Here is a 19767-nt window from a genome sequence, read left to right as displayed (position 1 = left end):
TTAGTGTCTGATACTGACCTACCCAGGCACCCTTTAGCGTCTGCATAAGATGCACTGGGCAGCTGCATTTTTTGATGCATGGCTGCCGCATGGGAGAGAAAGTCTTGGCCTAGATAATTGCTTGCTACACCAGAACACCTGAAATGGCCGTTGGCCCCAGGGGCTCATTGTTATCAGACCAATAGCTGATAGGCTCCAGGATTTTATGTCAATGTTCTTAGATGGAAGCTTGCTCCTGTTTTCTTCATTTTTACTGAAGCATTAGATTGTAACTAATTTATTTTTCCTAGGTATAGCTTTTAGACACAATTATAATCGAAAATAAAAAGATAAGTGTCCTCCAATAAGGGGGTGGTTGTGGGAACAAAGAAAAGAAAAAAACAACTCTTCAACTGCTCCAGCTTTATACCAACAGGCTTTTGCTAAATGTTTTACAAGCTTTGGCTTGTGGCGCACACATGAATGGCTCCATCTCTTTCTTCTCTAACTGAACTAAACTACATAAATGTGGGCACATTAACAAAAGAGCTCTGTAACAAAAGACCTATTTATATAGATTTGTTTAGAGTTTGACTCCAACAACAAATGAGCAGGTCAGTGACTTAAGTGTTTCCAAATGTTAGCCACAAGATCAAGCCTATTACATTGTCAACAAGCAAAATGACTTGTATTTAGCCATTGCATGCCACCAGTGATGTTCTGAAAAGCCCAGACTTTACATTTCTGCATGACAAAAACTGCCTTCAGTCCTGTAAATTGCTATGTCGACACAGACAAGGTATGGTGCCACAGTGTGTCAACACTGCAGGTATTACATACGGCATCAGGGCTTAATAGACAATTGGACTGTTAAAACCTCCCCATCCTATTGGATTCACTGTAAATTTTATCCAGGCAGCTCACATGAATGATATTGACTGCCTGCCAACTCTTGCAAAGTACGTGTCAGTGTGTGTAGCTGCCGGCAGAGGCTCCATATCTATAGGCGGATTATTTTAACTGTCTGTGTTCAAAAGCTGTAATGTACCTCAAGAGGGAGAAAAGAGAGAAAGAGGGAGGTGGAGGGTAGGAAAGGTGAGAGCGTGTGAAGAGAAAAACAGGCAGAGAGGGGAAAGAGAAAGAAAGCAGAGATAAGAGACGGGAGGCAAAAAAGAAAGACACACAGAGGAGTGGGAAAGTGAGAAAAACAGTGGAAACGGAAAGGAAAGTGATAATGTTTCCACCAGGATTGCTTTTTTGAAATGGAAGTCAAGACTATCAGCGAGGGAGAGCGAGGGATAGTTAAAGCAAAAAGAGGGAATGGAGATGAATGGAGGAGGTGAAGGAAGGAGCGTAGGTGTAGGAGGGGATGGAGAAGCTGCATTCCTGACCGCACAGTTACAGAACGGGACGAGAAAGAGGGAAAGAAGTTAATCTGAAATCCAGATGCTTTAAGGACCAACAGAGGGTCAAACTAATGCACACACACACACACACACACACACAGGCACAGACATACACACACACAGAGCGCTCCATCCCCTCTCTTGCTCTCTCTTTCACAGACCTCGGGACCTCAGTGGCTTTACAACTCAGCAAACATCCAAAGGACTAATACATCAACTGGATACTTTTTTATGCCTGTTTCCCTGTAAAACTTGGTCTTTCCAGCCTGTTGTGAAAACTAAAGGACTTTGTTTTGGAGTCTATTTTTTTACTTCAACTGTTTATCCTTTCCTTAACTGGAAGAATTTCCAGGTGAGTCTCTTGTGGTTTTGATAATGAGAACTTGTTAAATGCTCCCAGATGTAAAAGTAATTTTAACAGAGGCTGTTGTTTAGGTTAAAGGTTTGTTAGTTTTCTGTGCAGATTTCTGGTTTTAATACAGAGATGCTCATTTAAAACTTTTCTCACATGCAGTGATGCAATAGCCTGAGCGTTTGCATGGGCTGAGTGTCATTTTTTAACAGTTAACTGACAGAAGTTGATGTATGGCTGACGACTAATTGTCCTCATCTGAAAGTGTCAGTTAAATAAGCAGAGGTTGACAAGTGAGTGTCAAAAGGTTGTAAAAATGACAGCTTTAGAGCAGCAGTTGTATTTGTAACCTCCGAGCGTGCCGCCTCACTTTGGAATCTGATTTCATACTGACTGTCATGTAGTGACAGATGTGGTTGGTGTCACAGTAACTCATCTGTTGATTTAATTGAGTAGAATTAGCATGGTACACAGTGCAGTGCTGTTTACTTTGGTCTACAGAGCAACTCTTTGTCCACAAGTATCAGGAAAACTGTGAAATACAGCTCATTTTCAAAAGCTCTTGGATTTTTCTGGACTATATGTAAACTAAAAAAGGCTGCAAAAGATTGCCATATGATTATGTTCAAAGAGCATCTGAAAGAGCAAATATTTATACTTGATATACTGTGTGCAAGACATAGAAATCTCCATCAGCCTGTTGCTTGGAAAGTTTGTTTACTAGAACCTAGGTCCTTTGACAAAGTGCATTTCAGTCATACTGGTACCAATGAGCACTTGAGGCGAACAGACGCTCTGTATAAATACTCTTAAGTATTTATTAGCTACATGCATCTTTGTTTTACTGACTAAAGGCGGCCAACTTTCAGTAATAACAAACAACAGACGGATGAAAGCTGGTTAGATTTTACATAGAGAGTACAGAGTACTTCTAGATTTACTTAAAAGCCACCTGAGCTTCTCTCCGTGCCACTGCAGCAAGCCATGATAAAACTTTGAGAGATTTACAGCCACTACTTGGAAAGGAATTCTCAAAGGAATCTGCCTATTAAATAGTTTAAGCGATCAGTTAAGGTCAGAGGATTCTGGTTTTTATCCTAAATATACAGTGTAAGTGAAACCTTTGCTTTGTGACACAAAAAGAAAAAAACACATTTGTTCCATATTTAAGCCCTTACAGGTTTTATAACGACCATAAATAAAACAGACTTATGAAACCAGAGTGTACTCTTTTTACCCTCAGAGGTCTCTTCAGAATATGAAAAAGTCATATCTCTATGTCATAAATTTAAATAAATTACCATAATCCAGACGCAGGTGAAATAAGTAGGATCATCATGTTAAAACCCTGAATATTTTAATTACAAATGTTCCAATATGTGTCTGTCAATCATAAAGCATCGCTGTTAAGCTTGCCAAATAACCTTTGGAAGGCAAGGTTAGTATCCGATAGCAACACTCTACATATTATGTTAAAAGAGATTTGTGAATGAGGATATATGGATAACACATGATATTAAAGACTTGCATGAAAACATGTGGGAATCATATTGTAGTCATCTCTTGACATGTGTTATCTTGAATGGAGCAGCTTTGACTTGGCTGGCAGTCAGCGTAATGCTTTTGACATGAAGATGTATTGGCCTCAGTCAGACATTCTTAAAGGAACACACCATGTATTAAGGAGTCTGGTTTGACTTTTGATCTGTTTTAAGTTATTAAGCAAAGACACCAAGATTTGCATAGTTGGTAGATTTTTGACTGATGGTGCTGCATGCAAGCTTTAGCCACACTCGGGCAATCATACTGGACGTCTCAAAAACACATTGTAATGTATTTCCTTACTGCAACTATTATTCTATTTACACTGATGTTTTTTAGGCTGTGAGAGGCTATAGTGTGTTTTGCTTGTGTTAGGAAGCTGTAGCTGACGACATCAGCAATCTGTAATACAGCTAGGTTCAGGCAGTCGAAAAAGCCAACCGAAACTCTTTATATTATGGTAGTTTCTGTTTATTAGATGATATAACTCCATGTTTTTATCAGCAAAAATGTATACCTTTTCCACTGATGATATAGCATATATTAGCAGTAAAAACACAGGTGTAATTAATACAATAAACAATAGCTGGGACTGGACAAAATGGAAGAGAGTTATCGCTTAGTTCTATGCTAATTGTTACACCTGTGCCTTTGTTCTTGCTATGGCAAGTCAAAATGTCTGCCAAGAAAAGGCCTATTGGGCAGCGAGCATGGCATAGACAAGAGCATTTGCTCAAAATTTTTCATTTTTAATATCATAGACACTTAAAAAACTCCAACAGTTTGAGACACATTGTTCGTGAAAAAAGGGTAGCCTATGCCCCAAGAGCATTAGCAGCATGCTAACCACTTCAATCACATTGACTACAATGCAAAAAAACAAACAAAAAAGGTGTGTGAAATATCTCCTTAGCTAGCTAGTGGTAGAAAGCTAGGATGGATTTTAAAATTCTGGCATTGTATTAACCTGGCTCTGACTGTCACAGTTTTGCTAAATTAGGTTAGCATAACATTGTACTTACCACCATTAATGTAGACATTGCAGATATACACACTGTAAAATACAAGCATTAGCTAGTCCTGAGCTAGCATACACAAACAGCCTAGATATCAGAAGCTAGTGATAAATAGAAATTATAGGCTACACTCGATATGCTAACAGTTCTGCAAAGGTAACAGCTTACAAGACTTCCACAACAATATGGTGTAGGTACTCACTAGTCTTTGTCTCCAGGTAAAGCAGATTTTGGTTGCTCACAGACCTGGGCAAAGTTACCCAATGATGTCACAAGCTATTAAAAGAAACTGGCATTTTTTTTAACTTTTTTTAACTGCAATTTGGCTACTATAACCAGAGGTTAGCATAACACCCTATTTACCACCATACTGTAATTGCAGACAAAGGGTGTGTTCGAGTGCATGAATGAATGCACCCATAAGTGACACACACACTGCACTAGAAACAGTGTCAACAATGAGGCCAAGGAGATACAGAGCTTGTTGTTTGCCATGCAATTACACGTAAAACCCAGAATTTCAGAAGACACTTACTTCTAATGAACAGTATGTGCTATAATAGTACAACTGCAGTGGCACCATCAGCTTCAACAACTTTTAACCACCAAGATATTAGCCTTCATTTTTATTTTGCTACACACTGGCTACTCGTGCTATCATTCAAAACACTGTATGCTTATTTTAGTCAATGATCCAATGATCTACTGGTAGGGTTTCTATGTTCTTGTATTTTAAGGTAGAGTATAGCCTTTCCTGTTTCTGCCCATCCTTCATTCATTAAATATTTATTTTTAGATGACTTTAACATATTAAAGTTAGTTCATTCACTGACTGTTTTTAAAAGTATACGACAGAAGATGTGGGTGATTGTGAGGTGGAAAGAAAGACTATATAGAAGGAAACAAAGGAGTCAGGGATGTATTTTGGCAGGATTTAGAGGAAAAACACTATGTGCCAGTGAACATATGATTTTGATAAGCAGTAGGTCAGACAGTGTAATGCTCTGGCTCCTTGACTGGAAGTACTTTATCTCTGTCAGGTGAGAGTCTGGGAGGGGTACTAAGTGATTTCATTGTACAGGAAAACCCTTTTCTCATCTCCTCATCTGTTTTCTCTTTCTATTCTGCTGTCCTCTCCTCCTCTACATCCTTTCCTTTCTCCTCTTCTCTGTTTCCCCCTCTCCTCTCATTTCCTCTGCTGTCCTCTGTCTGTCTCCAAAGTGCTAACACGGGGGAGCTGGTAAAGCCATTATTAGAGGACAGCAGGAGCAGAAAACTAGCTGGCTGACAGCGTCTACCTGTGATCATCATAGCTCTTGATACTGGAGACCGACTGAATGGACACCTTTACTGCTGTGTAAAGTCAAGGTAGGAGCTGCTGCAGCTACAGACTCTAGTCATACTTAATCACATTATAAGTAAGGGTCACTGAACAGCTCTGTGTAACACCTAATAAAATGCATCCAATATCCTTTCAACATGTTATTTAAATTACAGAGCTGATGACCACGTTTGCGCAGACAATATGGGACATTCATTGTGAGCCATATAGTATATCTTATGACCAATGTCAGATAGTAACTTTTTAAAAATGTTGAGCATAAACTTTTATGATCGTGGCCACAAGGTGGCAAAGTCATTAGAGACCTGAGAGCAGAAGATCAAGCTCCTACTATCCTTGCACAATGAACTTCTGTTAGTGGACCTTTGACCTCTGACCTCCCTGTGGAGAATGCAAGATGAGAGGATTCCCCTCTGTGGATAAATAAATGATTGTTATCATATTTCAAAAGCATATTCTTATATTTTGAGTGTGAATGTTAAAATTAACTCTCGACCTTGGCAAGCAACGTTGGTCCTCCACTTTGGTCCAGAGTGAAATATCTTAACTATTGGGTGGATTGCCATGAAATTTCATACACATACTCATCTCCTCCTCAGGATGAAGTTTACTTATTTTGGTGAGGCCCTGACTTTTGATCTAGTGTCGTCATTTTTTTTCCGTCCAAAATTTAAAACTAATGACATGAAATGTTAGCAAACTAATATGCCAGATGATAAACTTGGTCAACATTTTACTTGCTAAACATTATCATGTTAGTGAGTCAAAATTAGCAGTAAGCTCAAGGCACTGCTGTGCCTAAATTGAGCTCTCAGGCCCCGATCAGACAGAAAATGTTTTATCAGCTGGAAGCAGCTTTTTGTAATTGACCTATGGCTAAGCCCCACGTTTGCCAGCCTTTGTTATCTCGGCGATTACAGATAAGTTAATGAAGCTAAGCTCTAGAAGTTAACGTTAGCTTAACTAGAGCCCTTTGGACAACAGCTAACAATGATGTACGATCACCAAAGTACAAAACTAGAACAAAATAGGCTAATGAACTCCCAGCAAACAAGGTGACATGATGAACAACGCAGCCAGGAGCTAACGTTAGGCTAACTTTAGCTAACGTTAGCTAGAGATGTTAAAGATAACTTCATATTTCTTTCCAGCAAAGTGACAATATGTTGCCTCAAACACAATGCTGTCTTACCTTAGAACAGATGTAGACATCCTTGTTAATTTTTTTCACGTTGAGTTTATGTTGTGGTCTAATGTTACCACACAACTTTATCCAAAGGAGACACTTTTCTCTGTTGAGATGTGGTTTAAGGTGTAAAAAAATACACCTCGTAGCCCAGCCTCTCAGGATACCTTTAGTTGGAGTTGCATGTACCCCATGCACACCGTTTGACCATTTTTAAACTTCAAATCTCAGAAAAAGCTCATAAAACCGAACAAAACGGACTTTTTGTAATGCATTTCAATGAACGTCCAGGCAGAGAACATCCAAGTGTATGGGAGTGGCTATACGCACTGTGATTGGCTCATCGCGTTTGAAGGTGGGGCTTAGCCATAGGTCAATTGTTTTAATGAAAGTGAAGCTTTTTGCTCACTATTTTTGCGTTGCTACACGCTTCGCATTTTTGCGCTCTGACACGTACCTGCCATTTTTGCCTGAGCACTCTGAACTCCTCAATTTGAAAAAACTTAAACTCAAAACGGAAAAGCGCCCCACGTCATCTCCGCCTTTTTCCCATTGTCCAGTCGGATGATTTGACCCTCTATGGTGGTCACAACAAGTTTACAGTTGGTAACAAATGGAGGAGATATTGGTGTTCAGTTGCTCGGCAGGATCAGTGGACACCCTGTAGTTAGTATTCATTTTTGTTATGCTAGGTCCAATGGTAGACAGCAGGTTGTCAAACTGACTCTGAGTCATCCTAAAATATGCCTAGACATGGCCATCATTGAGGTGAAGCTCCTGGACCAACTGTTGGTACTTTCTGTGATCCACCGTCTTTTTCAGGGTCTCATGTACCCACACAGATCTCCGTTTCCCTGTGCCCAACAAACTATTTGCTGACAACCTCTCACCCTCAACCAGAGCTACAGCAAGTACCCTCTGTCCGTTTTAGTAACTACTACATTTACTGTGAAATGAATTTGATAAAAAAGCTAAAACAAACATACAAAAGAAAAAAACAACCGATAGACTGATAACACGCGAAGGTTAGGGTAAGGATTTGATGAGGTGGTTGCCTGGTAACAATAGACAGGAGCAGCAAGTGTGTTTTTTTACTAGTGGCATTCAATTTTTAAAAAAAGCAATGTGTTGCGCCTCGCACTGTCACTTTCTGTGTGATCGGGGCCTCACAAAGCTGCTAGCACGGCTGTAGACTCTTGTTATGTCAACCCAGACAAAAATGTAAAACACAGTAGGATACATTGAGCTCCCTTTCGCTCCGACATTCATCACAGTGGTGGATGTCATATTGCAGAGCCAACATGGCTTTGGCCTCTACCTTGTAGACCCGCATGTTAAAGTAACATGAATTTCTTGGTATTGAGAATGTTACATTTGTTATTCCTTTCGCCAGTTTTCACTTGTAACAATCTGAAGATAATCTCTCTGTTGGAAACATTTCGTCTGATCTCAGCTGTCATCACTGAAGTCAACAGCGAGCCTGACTAACCTCTATGTAGGTTAATGTGTTTGTCAGATCAGGAAGTCCAGACCGGTGTGTGTGTGTGTGTGTGTGAGATAGAGAGAGAGAGAGAGAGAGAGAGAGAGAGAGAGAGAGAGAGAGAAAGCATGAATATCAATAATCCATCATGATCCAGGTCAAATTTTAGGACACTTTCCTCCTGTCTTCCTGTCACAAATGTCACAAACCAAGCACACACACACACACACACACACACACACACACACACACAGCTGTTAGGTAAATTAGCCTCCCTGAGTGGAGAGAACACAGAGATAGAAGTGGAAACCAGAAACCCCAAACTGGCCTCTAGTGACTTCAAAATATGTCAGTGTTTTATTTGGTTCTACCTGTGAATACTACTCTTTCTCTTGCTCCGCCCATTTCCCTCTCCCCTCTGAGTTTTTCAACTATCAGACGGGTGTGTGTGTGTGTGTGTGTGTGTGTGTGTGTGTGTGTGTGGCTGTATGTAATTGGTATGTAATTCCCTCAGAGGAGCATGTTAACATTTAAACCAACACAGTGAGTGCCAAACCACCTGGCGCTGTAGCAAACCACAACTGCCAATGTTAAGTGGTTATTTTCCACTCTGCTGTCTTTTGTATTGTGTTGCACTGTACCATATTTGTTTGACCTACCAGAGTGTGACTTTGAGTCATTAATCCCCAGTGATGACAGATGATGTGTCTATTGTGTGTCTTCAGATATACACATATGCCTTCCTGTAGTTTTGGACATGATTATGTCAGATAAAAGGGGATTTACACTCTGCTGAGTTTGAGTCTGAGAGTCTCTGAGAGGTGTAGTGAATACAAGCAGGATTTAATCGAGTGTTTAAACCTCTCTGACGTGTTTTATCAACCTTGAGGGCGAATAGTTTGGTATTCGGAGAGCTGCTACAGTTGTCAACTTACTCAGCCATGGAGATTTCTAACAGCTTTCACCTCTCTCAGTCTTACTAATGCTATCATGTGAATTCTTTCTTTCTTTCTTTCTTTCTTTCCTCCTCTAACATTTGTGAGTGTACCAGCTTGGGCAAGTGTAAAGTGGTTCTTAATGTGCTGCATTTTGCAAGTCATTATGTTAATTTTCTCTTTCATCATGTCTAGCCCAAGCTAACAACTTAATCTGAGAGTTAGTTATTGCTGCTTAAAGAACTCATCAGGTATCAGAGGTTAAAAGAGATATCTGCTGAGTATTGAGTGTGTGTGTGTGTGTGTGTGTGTGTGTGTGTGTGTGCAGATACACACAATACGCCCATGCACTAAAAGCTATGTGTATACTATTAAGGGCTTCCTGCTTGTGCATTTGGCTTATACGTATAAGTACTGTAACAGCAATCTAAACAGTGGACAGTTTTAAACAGCGACTGAAAACATATCTTTCTAACATAGCCTATAACTAGCAGCTATCTGTTTTAGTATTCTTATTTATTATTCTTATCTTATAATGCATTTTGTGCATGAGAGGTGCTTTATGAATAAAGTTCATTCATTCAGTCATAAAGTTCATTCATTCAGAAACATGTTTACTTACATGTTTATTACCAATAGATCGTATGAATATGTATCAGTGAAAGGGGGGCTCGTAGTGATAAACCTACACATCCCTCAACTCTGTGATGATTTTTAGCCTCTTTTAGCTCATTGTTTTTATTTGATGGCTTGTAACTTTGCTGTTTTAGTTCATAGTAGCAACTACATAGTTGGTGAACATAATGGAGTCAGATATTTCCCTCAAGACTTGTTGGAGGTCAAAAACCCACACAGATTCATTTTTGCTCTGTATCTGCTGGATGTATGAACCAAATTATAACTCTACTTATTGTCCCATCCATCCATCTATCCATTCTATAAACTGCTTATCCTGTTCAGGGTCATGAGAGCCTGGAGCCCATCCATTAGGGAATGGGCAAGAGGTATTATAGAGCATACTTTGTACAGGTTACAAGTGGGTCACTTTATGTACATCATTATCTACTGTGCGCATAGATCAGTAGCCATATCACTACACTACATCATGCTATGTTTCTAATGTTTGGACATAAATCTGTGCATCTAAATCACTTTATCCCTTCCTGCAGGTGTATTGATGACGTGAGCCATCAGACAGCCATCCAGTCATGGCGCTGTGGTGGTGTGCCAACATCTGCAGGTTGGCCGCAGCATGGTTTCCCCTGCTCTTCTCATCACTGCTATGGCAAACGGTATATCTTCATTGCAGAAGCTCTCTTTTTATAGAAGCCAGTGCTTAGTTACTTAAATCAGCAAAGCTTGACTGATAAAAGTCACTTACATTGTGACACTTGGGGGCAAATTCATAAAAACAAAAATGTGTAATTCTCAAAAGCATCCACAAATGGTGAAATGCACCCCTGTCTGCGCTACCAAGCAAATAACATCTCGGGCTCCTGTGCTATTTGCACATATTTAAATGAGGTAATACACATACATTTGGCTCAAATCTGACTCATTTCTATGCAAATATGACTCTTTACAAAAACAGTCCAGTTCACAAAGATCAGTTCTAGTTGTCACACACACAGTTAGTCAGGACCTGTAGCTCACAGTCTGAACATTTCTGGTTTATTTTTCTCTCCACCATTGATCTGCCTGCTGTGTTCTCAGTGCGAAGACAACACTTAATACTTTGCCACATGAATAACTGCAATTAGACAAAGAAATGGCACTCAGCTGCAAAACTTTATGACTGTGTTTGGGCTCTAATATAATTAGTGCAATATCTTCTTTGAATTGGATCTTGAAAAGGGGCAAATAGCAGTTGCAAGTGATGCACAAATAATATTGCTATCAGTGACCATAATCTACGGGTTGTGAATTCACCCACCTGTCAATCTACAAAAAAGAGCCAGCCTACTACAGGCTGTTTACTGGCTGTGAAGACAATGTAAAAATGTTGTTGTGTTGTAGGTGTTACTTTATTGGGAAACCACTCCAAACAGAAGTCACAGTCTTATTACCCATCTGGCCACCAACATTGTTAGATGCTGCTATTTAGTTGAATTTAGGTTGTGACGTCGAGTGACTAATGCCAATGTCAATTTGACATACTGATAACAGATGACGTTGATATTTTGTTGATTTTAAGTTGTGTTGTTAAATAACCAAACTCCAGCATCTTCCAAAAATCTCATGCCAACGTCATCTTGATGTAGATAAATGACATATAGTCATGAGGGATGGAGAACAAAACCCAACGTCTGCAAATCAGAATGTTATTGACTACCCAACTAAATGTCATCAAACCGATTTTCATGCCCACCAAAAGCTGAAGTCTGTTCGATGTAAGAGTCCAACGTCTTTCTGACATCACGTTGACATCTGGTGCCAGCTGGGTAAGTTAAGTAAAGTTATGGGTTAGACAAAAACATATCATAAGGGTAGAAATGTGAATAAAGTGTATTTTTTTTAAAAAAACAAAACAAAACTACAGCTCATCCAAGGAAATATTGAATTCATCTTGATGAAACTGGGCACAGGAGGGCACAATGTTAGCACACCTGGTTTATTTAATATAAGCCTCAAGTTCTTTCACTTAGTATTGATTTCTTTCCAAACTGCCGGTGCCTACACAGGCCTGAACTCATCTGTTTGCTTCTCCTTCTCTTTTCTCATCTTTTTTGAATTTCTGAATTTGCCTCTGCTTACTGCTTTCTCATACCTCCTTTATTATACCTTCTCTCATATATCCTCTCTCTTTCATTTTATGTCTAACCTCCTCCATCTGATTGCTCTCTGTTACTAACCTTTCCTTTAATTCTATCGGCCCTTTCTTTCTCCTCTCCTTTCTGTAGATCTCCCCCATACAGGCCATCCCATCCTGCCCACGGAGCTGTAGCTGTCCAGGTGTTAAAGAGGTCCACTGTACGTTCAGACACCTCACTACCATACCAAAAACCTTCCCTAAAGACACAGAGAGGCTCAACCTTGGGTAAGGCTCAATCACTATACATAAACACACATGCTCACAGAAGCATTGAGACATTGACATCGGTGACAGCCCATGGGGAGGAAAACTAAACACTCTACAGGAAACAGTGTGGAATGTGGAGTAGGTGATTTGTCAGAGAAGTGTTTTCTTTGGCTAACAAATGATCAACTCTGCCTCTAATAACTCACAAACCAAAATGCTGAAGCAAGTGCTTTTTGGTTGTCAAGGCTGTTCTTTTGAGATCACTTTTTTAGTCCATGGATTCAACAGAGGATTTATCTTTTGCCTTAGAGGGTGAGATCATGAAAACATTGCTTCTGCATGCCATCAGTTTATCATATGTCAGCCTTCTTTAAGCACAAAAGAAGCCAGTTTTATACCAAAGACAGCAGTCTCATCAGCAGGGTAATCAGCACACAGCCTATGGTGCATTTAATGTGACAACATCTGCTTTTAACCCAGAAGATAAGGGCTTAGCACCAGCATGTGGTACTGAATTGACTCCGGAGGGAATAAATCTCCTAATCGCTTCCATGAGGACGGAGCGTTCACTGCCCTCCAGCACAGCAGAGAAATAGCCCAGCCAGCGTTTTGTATGTAGTAAACATCCTTGTCTGATAATTGGCTCTAAACAATACATATTTACATGGTAAACTACTTGGCAAGCAGCAGCCAGAGCTACACTATTGTTCACAGGAGGCTTTCCATTTGCGTGTGGAAACAGCTACATTATCGCTGCAATTCAGGTGCATTACATTTGTGCTTAAAATAGCTCTCCAGCTCTTCATGACTGGCTATAGGCCTAATGCAAGGATGTGATAAAGCATTTCAGTAGGTAAATGATCACAAAAGCTACAATGCGTTGCCAAGCTTCAGTCCACAGGAGGTAAACTGTCTCCATATGTGCTTCTGCACTGTGGGAGCAGCACTGTGGAAGCTATCAGTGAATTCCAGGTAATCTGCGTCTTGAACCAAAACAGAATTCATATAATATTTAAATGGCATGACATTAGGAAGGGTTTGGCAACAGTAAGTGTTATTTTATATTAAATTACACCACCCCCTTCAGGTCAAACTGAATAAAGTAATAGATTCCTACAACTATAGGTCATTCTTGCCTTTGCTTTATGGTTCTGATCTAACCATTTTAAAGACATACTGCAGGATGAAAACGGCCCAAAAACAGACAGGGCACACATAAACAGATACATGGAATATAATATATCATTGCAGATGCATGACATATTACATGATTTCCACATGGCAGCAACATGAGTGAGAAGCTGACTATGCATTTCTGGTTTCCTCCTGTAGACCAGTTGCTTAACCCTCAAAGTGAAACCCAAACCCAGAAAGTGATTGTCCAATGCAGGCCCATGTGCATGGGGTTGCAGTAAAATTGCTTCTCTGTATATAAAGAATATGGAGAATGGTGTCTATTTTTGTCCAAAACCAAGAACACAACAGCAAAGGTGTAAAGAATGGTTTAATGACAGTGTTGTTGCTCAAATGTAAGCTGCAAGAGTTAGCACGTTGAACTATTTAGCTAACTACCTACAGTAGTGACACAACACAGTGTCTCTTCCAAGACCAAGGAGCATTTCATTCTACAACTTTGTGCCTAGGTCCTCACTGTGTGAGAGCGTGTTGGGTAATGTTAATTAGGGGAGGGTCCTCTCAATTGTAAGTGTTTTTTTTTTTCTTTTCATACTTATACTAAGAGATTGTTTTACCTACATATGTCTTCTATCAAAAAACACTTGGTCAAAGTGGTCACTGTCCAGTGTTACAAATGAGGAGCATGTGAGTCTTAATTGTGACAGTGTGAGTTACAGTTGTAACAAGGCTACAAAAGAGCATTAAACAAAACATTTGCATGGCTAATCAACAACATTTCAGTCAAGCAACTGTTTCTACATTGACTTAATACCAGGGATGTGATCAGATGATCTCAAAGACATAATGATATTATTAAAACTTAACGGATGCAACAGTTGGCGAATTTGTTTCCTTCCTCATTGGCAAATACATTGGTTACACCTCTATCATTAGCAAACCTGTTTAGTTGAAGTTGTAAAAACACTATACAACCCTAATCTGTTTTATAATATAATGAATTACAACTGACTGAACACAGAGTGTGTGCTTTTCGGGGATGCCTCTGTACAATTGTGCATTGACCCCTGGGGGGTCATGAAGCAACACCCCAAGTCACTACGCTTTACACTCTATGCTACAGCCACACAGTCCATTTATATCTGTAGGTTTTATTGACAAACAACTGACAGACAAGTTATAAATATATAATATATATATACATGTTAAGTAATCAAGTTGTGCTCGCAAATCTAAGCAGTTACAAATGTAACATGTGTTCCAAGTGAGCTGTTGGTTGCACTTGTGCTTTGATGTTCCTTAAAGACCAGAACCAGCATGCATGACATGTGAAAACTATGCTCACTGATGGAGAGCAGATACCATGTGGATTCTGGCTCTAAGGCATGCAAACACAGATTTATATTCCAAAAATATCCCTTGATCTTAATTTTCATTTTGTATGTGCTGAACTGGTTTTCCAGCTGCCGTTCCCTGCAGAATGGATGAATCCTGTTGCAATTTCTCAGAGATGTTTCCTACTGCACTGGCCACATATCTACATGATGACATCATAGTGACATTTACATAGCAAGAGAAAACATGCATGTTACATATGTAACACGTTACATTTAAGGCAACTCTTCCCTAGTATATGAAAATAAGAATGAATAACGCATAGATTTAGCCTCTGTCTTTCTTGCTGAAGTAGGTACGCTAAGCAACATACCAGTACTATATTAGAAAGAACAAACTTGTATTTTCCCCCAAACTAACTACAGTAGACTATAGCTCAACATGGTAATACAAGAGCAATGCTGTTTCTTTACCTTTAATATGGTATCAAGAATGTAGGCTCACCATCAAGAGCTTGTTTAAGACTCCTTTTCAGGATTCTTGTTTTAACTGGAAATATAAAATGTTTGTCAAAGATAGTGTTTCAAACCAACTTATGGAGCTAATGTTAACTTATTTAGCTATCTAGCTCCAGGTGCCAGTGACAGTTGATATTTCAGTTAGGAAATACCAGTCAGAAAAGAGATGGCTGCATTTTCTATCTCTGTTTCAAATGAAGGACCCATTGTTTCAAAAATGAAAAAAACATTTGAGACACCATCATCACTGTAAACAACATTTGTGCTGCGTGAGAGTAGACAGCTTGACACGCATAGCTATAGTAACTAAGAGGGCTGAGGCTTCGTAAACTGTCAAATGCAAAACTGAACACACTGCTGTCACTTTTGCTAATGGAATCAACTGTTTGATGTTGCACTTTTGTGTATTTCTGATTCCCTATTTATTCCTGATGGTAGATGTTTGTGTGGGGTAAAGCCAGTGTCTGTTATAATGAGAATAAAGGGAATTTCTCAAAGACACTTCAGCAGAGCAGACATTTGGAAGGGGTACAAACCTTTAGGGAGCCAACAGGCTCTGATGTGAGACCACCCTGCTCACTGGGGTGCAGACCAGGGGGATTTGGTCTCTTAATGCAAAACTGTTGGTATATGTTCACACCAGGCATGTTTGGAGTGTTTTATTTACACTCTGGGGCCTGTTTCCTTTTAGTTTGGAGTAATGCACTTTGAATTTCAAAAGAAGACCCCTCAAATACATGCAGGTGTCCATCCTCTTTCAAAGGAACTCTGCAGTGAGTCGAGTGAAGAATGGTATGGACCACCTACTGTAAGCACCTGGCACAGTGACAATGAGACTTAGGATTCAGCAATTTCTCCATGTGCTCTGTCACGATACAGTAATTATGAACTATGGAAAACACCACAAACAAGTCTGCCATGATTAAAGCTGAAATCAAATGAACTTCCTCCACGGATTTCTAATCAAGTTTTGTCATATTGGGAATGCATATTGCAATGTCTAGTTCACTTGTATTTGGGCGCTGTGGAAACAAACAAAGGAACAAAGGAAACAAGTCTAAGAACAACGAAGTGAAGGTACAGCTGTAAACTTACAGCCTTGGCACAATCCAAACTAAATGCTTGGCGTGCTCATCTAACAGCATCTGAAACCCCCCCAAACATTGACTTGACTTGGGGGTGTTGCATATAGCAATTTTTGTAACGTTCCCAAAAAAAAGGAAAGAAATCCAAAAAGCATGCCCACTATGTGTAGTGATTGGCCAGGTGTGCAGAAGTAAAAAAAAAAAAAAAAAAGTAAGATGGTGAAGCTCTCTTTACTACTTTGTGTGTGCAATTGAGTGCACCACCATGAATGCCTTTGAGTGTGCTAAGTGTGAGCCATTACCCCTATTTGTACAATAACCTGCATAGCGACTGCAAAGATTTGCAGAAGACACAAACAATAGTTGCTTAAAGGCCCTAAAATACTGCAAGTAACCTTTTCATTTTAAGCTGCATTCCATCTTTGAGAATGCCAACTTATTGATACAAATATATAAGCTAATCTAATAAAGACAGAAAAATATATATTAACCAGATTGTATTTTGCGCGTATAACCACCAATGAAAACTATGGGTGCTTTCACACTTCATCCGTTTGGTTCAAATAAAACAAACTCAGGTCCATTTGCCCAGTTTGTCCGCTTCGATTGAGCTGGTGTGAAAGCTGTCAATCGAACCTTGGTGCGGACCAAACAATAAACTGATACCACCTGAAAAGGTGGGTCTCAGCCTGCTTACAAATTGTGTGGTATGTTTGTGGTGTGAATGCCAACAAACCAGCCACAGGATTTTTACGATAGTAGATACGAATTATAAATAGAACTTGCTGTCAATTTGTAGTCTAATAATACTAATCATGCTTATATCAGTTATTTCTTTGTGAACTTTGTGACACCAAAGAACATAAATATAAACATCAGAAGCATTAAAGGGTTAAACTTCAGTCAGTCACCAGACTTTGATTTTCTCTATGTAGGTCCGGATGATGCACTTATGATGCAGGACGACAATGACCAAAACTATCCAATGAATGAGTTAACTGTCAGTCTGTATAAATTAATGTTTACTCCTCTCAGTTCATATGTAAAAAGTCTGTGTGAACAGGAACCAGATCAAAATTAAATACAACAGTGCACCAAATTAACCAAAGTACAAGTGTGAAAGCACCCTTAGTACCCAAAGCTGTGTGACAAGTCACTTTATATAGCTTAAGGTGCGGACACACCAAACCGACATCAAAGAACTAGCGGCGACAAAAGCCAACTGTTGCGTCGTCTACGTCGCCTCACGTCGCCTCACGTCGCCCTGTGTCAATTGCATTTGAACACACTACACGGACTACATCCGATGGCCAAGTGGCACGTACTGTACATTCTGCGTGAGAGAGAGCGGAGTGACAGAGTGATACATCCTGACAGTTGAGGTGTTACCTATGTGCAGCCGAGCACCACAGCACCTCCACGGACTGTTACATTCAGACGGTCCCGGTGTTGTATCGAGATGTGTTCCCTTGTCGAATAATATTTCCCTTCAGTTAATGTGTAGCGCCCCCCCCCAAGTTTGGATCCAAACGGAGAGCCGGGGCTAGCTCAGAGACTAGTAGAGGCTAACTGAGTGCTTCCCTCCGGTCATGCTGCGGCTAACGCTCTGCTAGCCGCTTCCAGCTAGCTAGACGGCCGACTGTCGGTTTGGTGTGTCAGAGCCGTTACAATGCAAAAAAAAGAGATGACCATCAAATATTAGACCAGTTTCATTGTGCATGAAATGTACTCTTTGAATGCTTGGAGCTCCTGTATACTGAAGGAATGCAAATGCTTTCCTTTCAGTAGACCAAAGCACCAACACTGCCAGGGTTTGAAGTTTGATTCCTAATAGAGAAACCTACACTAAAAATATGTGCATCATGGTACTGAAAATAACTCTGGATCGAAGTGACCACTAGATGATATATTGTGAGCTGGCTGTTTTATTGATAGCAGTGGAAAAACACAGATTTTCCCACATGTGTTCAATTGGGATAACTGCACCCAGGGAATGCTGCGTGTTTTAGTTTAGGAACTCACTACAGGATAGTACACTCCTTTAGACAATAATGATTCCTGTTGTTGGAAGGTCTGACTCTCATTCACTGAGATCTGTCAGATGCCATTGGCCCCTGCCAATAGAGAACGTGCTCTGTTGCATTCCTTTGATGAATAATGTCTTTGGCTCTGTCATCTACCATTCTATACTGTACTTGGCAATCAGTTTGACTCTTTGACGGAATGTCTGTGGTAATGTGCTGAAACCTGAAGACTCCAAGGACGGTTTTTTATAGGTCTTTGTATTTTGATTGCTGATATAATGATGTACCAGGGCAATATTCACATAGACCCCTGCTACTTTATAGTATTATGTTAATGTTGTTTGCAAGGGGGTAAAACTACTGAATTTCTAAAGGTATGCTGAGCCAATGACTACTACTGTGCATTGCTTTTCTAAAAGGTTGTGAGGTAAATGCAGCATGGTAATTCTTGATCTGTGTGTGTGTGTGTGTGTGTGTGTGTGTGTGTGTGTGTTTCCTCTGACAAATGACAAAATAACTGCAGGTCAAAGGTTGACTGAGGTTTCTCCTTTTTTATATCCATATCCCCACCCCCCACCCCACTTGGCGTCATTTTAAAGGTCACATTGCCTAGACACACATGTAAGCATGACTCTTAGTCAATATTAGTATCCTGTCCCTCTGACCCTCCTTATAACCCTGTTACTCTTTCATCACAGTAACTGGTCCTGTTTCTTTTCTCTCTCTTACAGTTATAACAGCCTAACGGACGTGGAGGGGTCAGAATTCAGGTCACTACGGCAACTGGAAATGCTCATGTTGCATGGCAACGACATTAGCACAGTCCACCCTGGGGCATTTTACAGCCTGAGATCACTACAGGTAGAGTTTGTGTGTGTGTGTGTGTGTGCATGTGTGTGTGTGTGTGTGTGTGTGTGTGTGTGTGTGTGCGTGCGCCTAATTTAGGCTACCTTCAGGGAAACATTTCGGACTAAAGACAAGTTAAATTGGGACAGTTTGTGCAATTGAGGACAAGAGCCATGTCCCCAATTGAGAAACAACTAAAGTGTACGTCAGCAATCAAAGTGAAGGCCAATTCAAAGTTGCATGAGGGTCTGCTGTGGTCCGCATGACATAATTGTCAACATCCACCCATATCGGGGAGGATTGCAGATGTTCATGTGCAGCCCATTTTTTTGTGACTGTTACTGCTTGGGGCTGATGCAGATCCTAAAATGTACTATGAATGGAAGCCTGCACGCGTGGCCACAGCTGTCTACAGACGTTCAATGCAGAAAATATGTCAGAACCTTTAGGGTAGGGCTATGGTGGGGGTTAGGATTAGGCAAGCAGTGGTTAGGGTTAGGTAAGTCTAGAAAATGAATGTAAGTCAATGTAATGTCCCAAAAATTGATGAAAGTGAACATGTGTGTGT

General features: G+C 40.2%; 1 protein-coding gene across 1 annotated transcript in view; it reads left to right on the top strand.

The window, feature by feature from the left end:
- Positions 1-1070: 1070 nt before the first annotated feature.
- LOC117260580 (matrix-remodeling-associated protein 5) overlaps positions 1071-19767 on the top strand; it is a 37282-nt gene continuing 18585 nt past the window's right edge. The window contains exons 1-5 of the mRNA XM_033632565.2: positions 1071-1737; positions 5517-5663; positions 10408-10530; positions 12139-12275; positions 19085-19214. Of these exons, the coding sequence (XP_033488456.2) occupies positions 10447-10530; positions 12139-12275; positions 19085-19214 (351 nt within the window). The 5' untranslated portion in view covers positions 1071-1737; positions 5517-5663; positions 10408-10446. The remainder of the gene's footprint in view (positions 1738-5516; positions 5664-10407; positions 10531-12138; positions 12276-19084; positions 19215-19767) is intronic.

This window comes from Epinephelus lanceolatus, chromosome 7, assembly GCF_041903045.1.
Source record: "Epinephelus lanceolatus isolate andai-2023 chromosome 7, ASM4190304v1, whole genome shotgun sequence".
In the NCBI taxonomy this organism is placed as follows: domain Eukaryota; kingdom Metazoa; phylum Chordata; class Actinopteri; order Perciformes; family Serranidae; genus Epinephelus; species Epinephelus lanceolatus.
This window is presented reverse-complemented; position numbering and strand designations above follow the sequence as displayed.